The 9,642-nt window shown below is 54.3% G+C and overlaps 2 protein-coding genes across 2 annotated transcripts in view; both read left to right on the plus strand.

Moving 5' to 3' along the window:
- The window catches only part of SLC25A41 (solute carrier family 25 member 41), an 18,498-nt gene extending 10,487 nt beyond the window's left edge, over window positions 1–8,011 (plus strand). The window contains exons 3-9 of the mRNA XM_008051004.2: window positions 2,823–3,101; window positions 3,318–3,473; window positions 4,850–5,002; window positions 5,181–5,288; window positions 6,474–6,641; window positions 6,725–6,872; window positions 7,839–8,011. Coding sequence (XP_008049195.2) covers window positions 2,823–3,101; window positions 3,318–3,473; window positions 4,850–5,002; window positions 5,181–5,288; window positions 6,474–6,641; window positions 6,725–6,872; window positions 7,839–8,011 — 1,185 coding nt within the window. The remainder of the gene's footprint in view (window positions 1–2,822; window positions 3,102–3,317; window positions 3,474–4,849; window positions 5,003–5,180; window positions 5,289–6,473; window positions 6,642–6,724; window positions 6,873–7,838) is intronic.
- Window positions 8,012–8,842: 831 nt separating this feature from the next.
- KHSRP (KH-type splicing regulatory protein) overlaps window positions 8,843–9,642 on the plus strand; it is an 11,742-nt gene continuing 10,942 nt past the window's right edge. The window contains exons 1-2 of the mRNA XM_008051005.2: window positions 8,843–8,874; window positions 9,279–9,399. Of these exons, the coding sequence (XP_008049196.2) occupies window positions 8,843–8,874; window positions 9,279–9,399 (153 nt within the window). The remainder of the gene's footprint in view (window positions 8,875–9,278; window positions 9,400–9,642) is intronic.

A 9,642-nucleotide genomic window follows, 5' to 3' on the forward strand; every position in this document is an offset into this window, starting at 1 on the left:
CAGCCACTGCACTCCAGTCTGGGCGACAGAGTGAGACTCCAACTCAAAAAAAAAGAAGTGTCTGGACGCTGATGGTGACCACCTTGAGCACCTCTTGTAATTGCAGAAGTCAAACTTGACTTGGATTCATCTTTTGTTATCAGTCTATATTGAGGATTACAATTGTAATAGTTTTTTTTTTTTTTTTTGAGTTGGGAGTCTCACTCTGTTGCCCTGGCTGGAGTGCTGTGGCATGCTCACGGCCACCCCAGTGTTAACCTGCTGGGCTCCAGCAATCCTTCCACCTCAGTCTTCCAAGTAGCCGGAACTATAGGTGCGCGCTACCACGCCCAGCTAATTTTTTATTTATTGTAGAGACGAGATCTTGTTAAGTTGCCCGGGCTGGTCTCGAACCCGTGGTCTCAGGCAATCCACTCGCCTCGGCCTTCCAAAGTGCTGGGATTACAGGCGGAGCCACCAAGCCCTGTCTTTCTTTCCTTTCTTATAATGTGTATACTTTTTAAAATTCAGAGTCTCACTGTCATGCAGGCTGGAGTGCAGTGGCACGCTCATAGCCACCGCAGCCTCAACCTGCTGGGCTCCGGCGATCCTTCCGCCTCAGCCTTCCGAGTAGCCGGAATTACAGGCATGCGCTACCACGCCCGGCTGATTTTTTTATTTATTGTAGAGATGAGGTCTTGCTGGCCAGGCGGGTCTCGAACCCACGGGCTCAGGCAACCCACTCACCTCAGCCTCCCAAAGGTGCGAGATTACAGGCTGAGCCGAGCCCGGCTGGCTAATATATATATATTTTTTTAATTTATTGTAGAGGCGAGGTCTCGCCATGTTGTCCAGGTGGGTCTCAAACCCCTGGGCTCAAGAAATCTCTCGCCTCTGCCTCCCAAAGTGCTGGGATTACAGGCGTGAGCCACCGAGCCTGGTGACAGTGTGTTTACATTTTTTTGGTCCCTGCTGTATTTTGAAGGTTAAGCCAACAGGGTTTCATAAATTTAAAAGTGAGCCAGGTGTGGTGGTGTATGCCCATAGTCCCAGCTATTCAAGAGGCTGAAGTGGGAGTATTGCCTGAGCCCAGGATGTCAAGGCTTCAGTGAGCACGATCATGCTACTGCACTCCAGCCTGAGCAACAGAGTGAGACCCTGACTCAAAAAAAAAAAGTGTTCAGGATAGGATTCAAACCCAGGTACAGTTGACTTCAGACTTCTCTCTGTCTTATACTGGGGACAAACTGTGTCTGTGTCTCTCTCTCCCAAAGCTCCAGAATCTTCTCATTCTCTCTCACTTCCCTCCTTCCCTCTCCTATTACCATGACAACAAAACACAGTGTACAAGTTTCCTGTGGCCTCTGTAGCCACAAATTGAGCGGCCTAAAGCAACACAAATATATCATTTTTCTTTTATTTTTGAGTCAGTGTCTCACTCTGTCACCCAGGTTGGACTACAGTGGCATGATCCCAGCTCACTGCAGCCCTGACCTCTGGGATCTGGTGATCCTCCTGCCTCAGCCTCCTGAGTAGCTAGGACTTCAAGGCACACACCACCATACCTGGCTATTTGACTTTTTGGAGGGACAAGTTCTCGCTATGTTGCTCAAGCTGGTTATGACCTTCTGGGCTCAAGCAATCCTCCCGCCTTGGACTCCCAAAGGGCTAGGATTACAGGCGTGAGCCACCATATCAGGCCAACACAAATGTATTATCTTACTGTTCTGGAGATCAGAAGTCAGCCATGGATCTTGCTGGGCTTAAATCAGGGTGTCAAAGAGGTGGTTCCTTCTGGCATCTCCAGGTGAGAATCCATTTCCTGCCGCCACATCTGGCTAATTTTTTATTTTTGAGTTGGATTCTCACTATGTTGCCCAGGTTGGAGTACAGTGGCATGCTCATGACCACTGCAGGCTTGAACCCCGGACTCAGGCAATCCTTCTGCCTTGGCCTTCTAAGTAGCTAGAACTACAGGAACGCACCACCACGCCTGGCTAGTTTTTTGATTTATTGTAGAGATGAGGGCTTGCCAAGTTGCTCAGGCTAGTCTCGAACCCCTGAGCTCAGGCAATCCTCTCACCTCTGCCTTCCAAAGTGCTGGGATTAGAGGTGTGAGCCACTGTGCCCAGCTATTTTTTGCATTTTTATAGAGATGAGGTCTTGGTATGTTACTAGTCTGATTTCGAACTCCTGGGCTCAAGCAATTCTCCTGCCTCAGTCTCCCAAAGTGCTGGGATTATAGGTATGAGTCACCACACCTGGCCTCTCTCCTTTTCTTTCTTTCTTTTTTTTTTTTGAGTCAGAGAGTCTCACTCTGTCACCCAGGCTGGAGTGTAGCGGCCTACTCACAGCCACCGCAGCCTCGACCTGCTGGGCTCAGGTGATCCTTCCACCTCAACCTCCCAAGCCGCTGGAATCACAGACATGCGCTACCACGCTTGGCTAATTTTTTTATTTATTGTAGAGACGAGGTCTCACCATATTGCTCAGTCTGGTCTCGAACCCCTGAGCTCAGGCAATTCCCTCACCTCCACCTCTCAAAGGGTTGGGATTACAGGCATGAGCTACTGTGCCCGGCCTCTTCCTTTTCTTATAAGGGCATAATCCCATCCTCAAGGCCTCATCTCACCCCAATCACCTCCCAGAGGCCCCACCTCCAAATTCCATCCCATTAGGAGGCAGGGCTTCAATGGAAACATTTTGGTGGAACACAACTCAGTCCATAACATATTCATCAGTTTGGGAGATCATGAAGTGGACATCCTGATGGGGAGGGACCACCATCTGCCCACTACACCCAGTGAAGTCACAGGGGCCTTTGTGACCTCAACCCTCCCTAGGTACCCTTCCCACTAGACACCCTCACTTGGCACGTGGCAGTTGGAGAGGCCAAACCAGGTGTCCTCATTTCTCCCACGTGTACTCACCCTGAGGAAGCTGAGTCTTGCTCAAGGGTCCAGATGCTGTTGAAGAAAGTCAAGGCTTTACTCATCAAAGATCCCCCTCCGCCCTCACCTCCCCCCCCACCCCCCTCCCAGAACTCAGGCTGTACACACGTGTATGGCTACGTGTTCGGGCACGTGAATGAAAATAACCTTGAACACCTCCCATCACAGCAGGTGAGTTTGGGAACCACAGATCTCCTGGAACCTCTGGTCCAGATTGGTGGGGTTGGGGAAAGCAAGGCTACCCACATCCTCTGTGGGGCTCACCCCGCCAGAATTCCACCTTGAAGGGAGGAGGGCAGGGAGTCTTCCAGTAGGAGAGGGCCCTGGAGGTAACTGGGGAAGGAGCTGCAGCCAGGTGAGTATGTGCGGCCTGGGTCCACCCCGCAGGTGTTAGACACCGGAGAGCAGCTGATGGTCCCCGTGGATGTCCTGGAAGTGAGTAACCAGGGGGCCTTGTGGAAGTTTCTGCTCTCAGGAGCCATGGCTGGGGCAGTGTCTCGCACAAGCACGGCCCCTCTGGACCGAGCCAAGGTGTACATGCAGGTGTGTGAAAGGGGACACAGCTGGGGCCACGGGGGATGGCATGGGGTGAGGGTGGATGGAGTTCAGACTGGAGCTGGGGCTGGAGTTGGGGCTTCCCCTGGACTGAGACTTGAGGCTGTGGGTGGCCACTGGGCATGGACCTGAGTCAGTTTAGGGGATCAGGGAGTTGACAGAACTCACAAGGGACAGGGAACACTGGGCTCAGGTTAGGGTTAAAGTCAGGGAACTGGGGATGGGATCTTTGGATGTGTTTGAAGACAAAATAGGACCAGGGGCTAGGTGTGGTGGCATGTGCCTGTAGTCCCCGCTACTTGGGAGGCTTAGTGCCCGCTACTCGGGAGGCTGAGGCAGGAGGATTGCTTGATGCCAGGAGTTCAAGACCAGCCTAGGTAATATAATGAGACCTTGTTTCTACAAAAAGTTTAAAAATGGGCCGGGCTCGGTGGCTCAGCCTATAATTCCAGCACTTTGGGAGGCCCAGGTGAGAGGACTGCCTGAGCCCAAGGATTCTAAACCAGCGTGGGCAACTTGGCAAGACTTCATCTCTACAATAAGTTTAAAAAAAATGAGCCAGGTGTGGTCACAGGTTCCTGTAATTCCACCTACTTGGAAGGCTGAGGTGGAAGGATCACCTGAGCCCAGCAGGTCAAGGCTGCGGTGGCCATGAGCATGCCATTGCACTCCAGCCTGGGCGACAGAATGGACTCCAACTCAAAATAAAAATTAAAAAATGAGCCAGGGCTAGGCGTGGTGGCTCATGCCCATAGTCCCAGCACTTTAGAAAGCTGAGGCGGGAGAAATGCTTGAGTCCAGGAGTTCAAGATCAGCCTGGGCAACATAGCAACCACCTCTACAAAAAAATTAACCAGGCGTGATGGCACACACCTGTAGTCCCAACTACTCGTGTGACTGAGGCGGAAGGAGAGCCTGAGCCCAGGAGTTTGAGGCTGTGGTGAGCTGTGATCGCGCCACTACACTCCAGTCTGGGCAACAGAGTGAGACCCTGACTTTAAAAAGAGCCAGGTATAGTGGCACCTGTCGTCCCAGCTACTCTGGAGGCTGAGGCAGGAGGATCACTTGAGCCCAGGAGGTTGAGGCCATAGTGAGTTATCACAGCACCGCACTCCAGCCTGGGCAACAGAGCCAGACCTATTCTAAAAAAAATTAAAAATTAAAAAAAAAAAGAATGAAGAGGGATGAGGTGGGAATGGGGAACCTGGGTTGATGTTGGTTTTAGGTCTGGGTTGGGTTAGACAGTTCTAGAACTGGCCAGGGAAGGAGTTACAGATGGGATGAGGGTGGGACGGAGATAGGGTTAGGGTGGAGACAGTGCAGGGCTTCTCACGGCCCCCCTCCGGTCTGCTTCCTCCCCCCAGGTCTACTCCTCCAAACCTAACTTCATGAACCTCCTGGGGGGGCTCCGGAGCTTGGTGCAGGAGGGGGGCTTCCGCTCCCTGTGGCGGGGCAATGGTATCAACGTGCTCAAGATCGCCCCGGAGTACGCCATCAAGTTCTCTGTATTTGAACAGGTGGGGAAGGGTCAGTTTTCCCCAGCTCAACCCAAACCTTCCTGTACCCCCCAAACAAAGTCCAGGTCCCCATCTGAGATGCAGGCCCACCTTCCAGACCCCAGATGCCTCCCCCTGGGGGGGCTTCAAGTCAGAAGGTGGCCAGGTCTCTCTCTCACACTCCTCTCTCCTGTCCTAGTGTAAGAATTACTTCTGTGGGGCTCAAGGGTCCCCACCCTTCCAGGAGCGACTCCTTGCGGGCTCCCTGGCTGTGGCCATCTCTCAGACACTCATCAACCCCATGGAGGTAAGCAAATGTCTGCCCCACAGTGAAGGGGAATCACCTGTTATGCTACTTCTTTTCCCCGTCTCCCCTCCACAGGTCTCACTACATTGCCCAGGCTGGAGTGGCAATGGAGCCTCAACCTCCTTGACTCAAGCAATCCTCCTGTCTCAGCCTCCCGCGTAGCTGGGAATACGGGTGCCACCACACCTGGCTGATTTTTCAATTTTTTATAGAGATGGGGGTCTCGCTATGTCGCCCAGGATGGTCTCAAACTCCTGGGCTCAAGCAATCCTCCTGCCTTGGCTTCCTGAATAGCTGGAAGGGATTTTATATCTGCAAAATCCCTTGACCTTTGCCTTATGACATAACTAATCAGGAAGGGTGATGTCACATCATAGACACCGGTCTATTCCATGCTCAAGGTGGGGGGAGCATTCCATAGATTATGTATGTGGGGGGGGATGCTTAGGGACTACCTTAGAATTTTGCCTGCCCCGCTAGGTGTTCTGTCTTTTGCACAACTGTAGAGTTGCCAATATTTGAGTATTTCATTAAAATTCTGGATTCTGGCAGCTTTTGGAAAATTGGCAGATGTGGCCACTTGGGGACCAAATTCCCACAGAATTCAACTGAGCCCAGGAGTTAGGTCACAGCTCACAGAGAGCCCACTCAGCTCATGTCGCTTTCTTCTCTCTCTTTCTTTATCTCTCTCTCACAACAGGGTCTCGCTCTGTTGCCCAGGCTGGAGTGCAGTGGCACAATCATAGCTCACCACAGCCTCCACCTCCTGGGCTCAAGTGATTCTCCCGCCTTCAACTCCCAAGTAGCTAGGACTATATACCCATATGCCATCACATCCCACTAATCTCTTAATTCTTTGTAAAAGATGGGGTCTCGCCATGCTGCCCAGGCTGGTCTTAAACTCCTGGGCTCAAGCCATCCTCCCGCCTCAGACTCCCAAAGTGCTGGGGTTACAGGCGTGAGACACCACGCCCGGGCTTCCTCACTCTCTTGGCTTCAGTCAGCATTTGACGTCAAAATTCAGAGCTCAGTTCAGGGAAGCCAACAGGTCTGGGTTTGAAACCCAGCTCTTTCCGTTCCCAAGCCTTGGTCTCCTTGTTTGGAGGATGGGGATAATGGCCATTGCGGAGGGCCATGGAGAGGATCCAATCAAAGGGTTCACCTTGCTCTCCCCACCCTCCCCAGGTGCTGAAGACACGGCTGACCCTGCGCCGGACAGGCCAGTACACCGGCCTCCTGGACTGTGCGAAGCAGATCTTGAAGCGGGAGGGCACCCGCGCCCTGTATCGCGGCTATCTGCCCAACATGCTTGGCATCATACCCTATGCCTGCACCGAACTGGCTGTCTATGAGGTGTGGGTCGCACAGAGGGAGGGGCGGGGGTGGCCTGAGCCCAGCGTCCTGGTGAGCTTTCTCTTGGCCCTGTTCTCTTACAGATGCTCCGGTGCTTCTGGGTGAAGTCAGGCTGGGACATGAAGGAGCCCAGCGGCCTGGTCAGTCTGTTGTCCGTGACGCTCTCCACGACCTGTGGCCAGATGGCCAGTTACCCACTGACTTTGGTGCGCACGAGGATGCAGGCCCAAGGTCAGCCTGCCCCTAGTGGCCACCGCACATATGCCACCCCTGCTCTGGCTCTGAATTTTTTCATCCCCCAAAGCTGACTCCCAAGCTTTCCCGGGTAGATCCTGGCCACCTTTGCTGACCTCTAAACCCACCAAGACTTCCCATTCTCACTCCAAAATCTGATCTGAGCCCTCAAACTGACCCCCCCCCAAAAAAACCCCACTAAAGGCTGGACATGATGGCCACACCTGTAATCTCAGCACTTCGGGAGGCTGAAATGGGAGAATCACTTGAGTCCAGGAGTTGGAGGCTGCAGTTGAGCTATGATCGTGCCACTGTACTCCAGCCTGGGTGACAGAGAAAGACCCTGACTCTTAAAAAAATAAAATCACTGAAACTAATATCCATCTCCCAACGAACCTCCCCCCCCAACTTCCCAAAATGTGACCCAGGCCCCCACTGTGACCCAAAAGGCAAATACCCTCAAAATGACCTCCCAACTTCTCCAAATCAGCCCAGAGTCCCTAAACTCATCAGGAAGGACTCTTAGACTCCCCAAAACTCATACCTACTTCCCCCATTACCCTAGGAACTCCCCAAATCTGACTTTCTAAATGGACTCTCAGCCCCCAAACCAATCCTCAAACCTCAAAACAGGTCTTTAGCTCGCCACCCTGCTCTTGAAAGTGTCTCCCAAACTACCCTGAATACAAGCCCCCAATCTCCAGCAGGTCTGCTGTTCCCTCCCAGATAAAAACTAATGTTCCCTAAAAGCTAAGATGCTCCCTAAAATGAATCCTGAAAACTCCTAGTCAACTGATCCCTCACTCCCCGCAAAATGGATCGATTTTCTCTAAAAATCTTCCAAATTCCTTTCTGTCTCCGGGGCCCCTACCCCTGGCTTCAGCCCTCACCCCTCAATGTTCCAGCCTCCCAGGAGGCCAGGTCTTCTCTGGTCAAGGACTGATCTTGCCTCTGTCCCTGCAGACACCGTGGAGGGCTCGAATCCCACCATGCGCGGAGTCTTTCTGAGGATCCTAGCCCAACAGGGCTGGCTGGGGCTGTACCGAGGCATGACCCCCACGTTACTGAAGGTGTTGCCGGCAGGTTGCATCAGCTATGTGGTATACGAGGCCATGAAGAAAACCCTGGGTGTATAGGCTGTGAGCTGGACGACACACCCTGGGCAGAAATGGTACAAGAGGACCTGGTGTTCCCTGGCCCCACTGTGCCCTCTAGGCTCAGACCATTGGGCAGTTTTTGGCGGCACCAGCAGGCTGGGGCGCTGGGTTAGAAGATTGCTGGGGCCTCCTCCCCAGCGTGCGGCCTGGGGACTAGAAGTCTGGATTCCAGTCTGGCTCCTTGCGGCTCGACGGCTCCAGGGCACAACGGTGAACATACAGACAAACAGGAATAAAGAGATGGTTTCTGCTGGACGTGTCTGGCATCCCTGGGTCTGAGAGAGGAGCTGGAGACCTGGGATTCCTGGATCCGGGAGGAAAGCTGGAGTCCTTGGGTCTCTCAGCCCTAAGTGGGAATTGAGAGCCTGTAGGATGCCTGGGTCCGGGAGAGAAGCTGAAGGCCTAGGATGGAACCTCGGGGCTCAGATTCGGGGCTTTGAGTCAGGGGAGGTGGGGCGTTCAATCAGGGGCTGGGATCCCTCCGTCCTCGGAAGGAACTGACAGCCCTGGACTCTAGAGTTGAGGAGGGGAGATGGTTCCTTGAGTCCTGGAAGCTTCAGATCCCTGGGTTGAGAGAGGGGAGGAGGGAACCCCCGGGTTTCCAGCTCTGGGCACCCCCACCCCTGGAAGCATGCGATCTCCAAGGCTTCAAGAAGGCCACGTGCCGGGCCTACCCAGCCAGGCTCCCGGTGAGCTAACCCAGACGTCAGGCCTGAGTTCGAGCAGCCGGTCGCCACCGCCCACGTCGGCTGCCATTCACAGCCGCTCCCGCTAATCCCCTCTCGTCGTCTGGTGGCCGGCTCCGCCCCGATGCAGCTTCCACTGGCTCCCACCAAAACTGGGTACCTTTCTTTCCTCGTTTGCCATTTGTCCGGGGCAGTGTCAGTCAACTAACACCCGCCCCTGTCCCGCAGCCATTGGCTTACAAGTTAGGGCTAGAAAAGGATTCTGGTTAACAAGGAAAGCAATCAAGTCCAAAGCCAACCTCATCACCCAGAATCCATCAGGGACTGGAATCAATTGACTGCTGAGCTTTACAAGCACCGCCCCCCGCGTGTAGTCATTGGCTTGCGTGCACGACTATCACGCCGAACGCCCCTCCAAAGGGTCTTTCACTAGGCCCCGCCTTTCGGTACACGTGACTCTTCGGAGCCGTCGATCTAGTGTTGAAGCCGCCCCGCGCATCCGAAACTCGCGCTTCATTGGGCCTCCTGCCTTCTCAGATCTCCTTGATTTGCCCGCCCAGCGACGGCAGCTCGCAATTCATTGCCTTTGAGCGTTGTCGGTCACTTGGGGCCTCCCGCCTACGGCCTCGCGCTGCACTCCGATTGGCCGCTCACCTTCAGAGCTCGCGATTGGCGCCCGGGGTGCGGGAGCCGCTTCCCATTGGCCCGGCGGAGCCGTCCGTCACACCGGCGGCGGGAGGGGGCGACCGTCTCCCCCCTCGTCGTCTTCCCAGCCGCTGGGTTCCCAGAGTGCTCCGCGGCCGTGTGGAGCGAGGCCTTGTTCCCGCGTTGAGCCGCCGCCGCCGCCGCCGCCTCCTCAGCTTCAGCCTCCGCGCCAGGCCCGGCCCCGCCGCGCCATGTCGGATTACAGCACGGGAGGACCCC

The sequence above is a fragment of the Carlito syrichta genome, unplaced genomic scaffold, assembly GCF_000164805.1.
Source record: "Carlito syrichta isolate Samal-C Ts95f unplaced genomic scaffold, Tarsius_syrichta-2.0.1 Scaffold156020, whole genome shotgun sequence".
Lineage (NCBI taxonomy): Eukaryota > Metazoa > Chordata > Mammalia > Primates > Tarsiidae > Carlito > Carlito syrichta.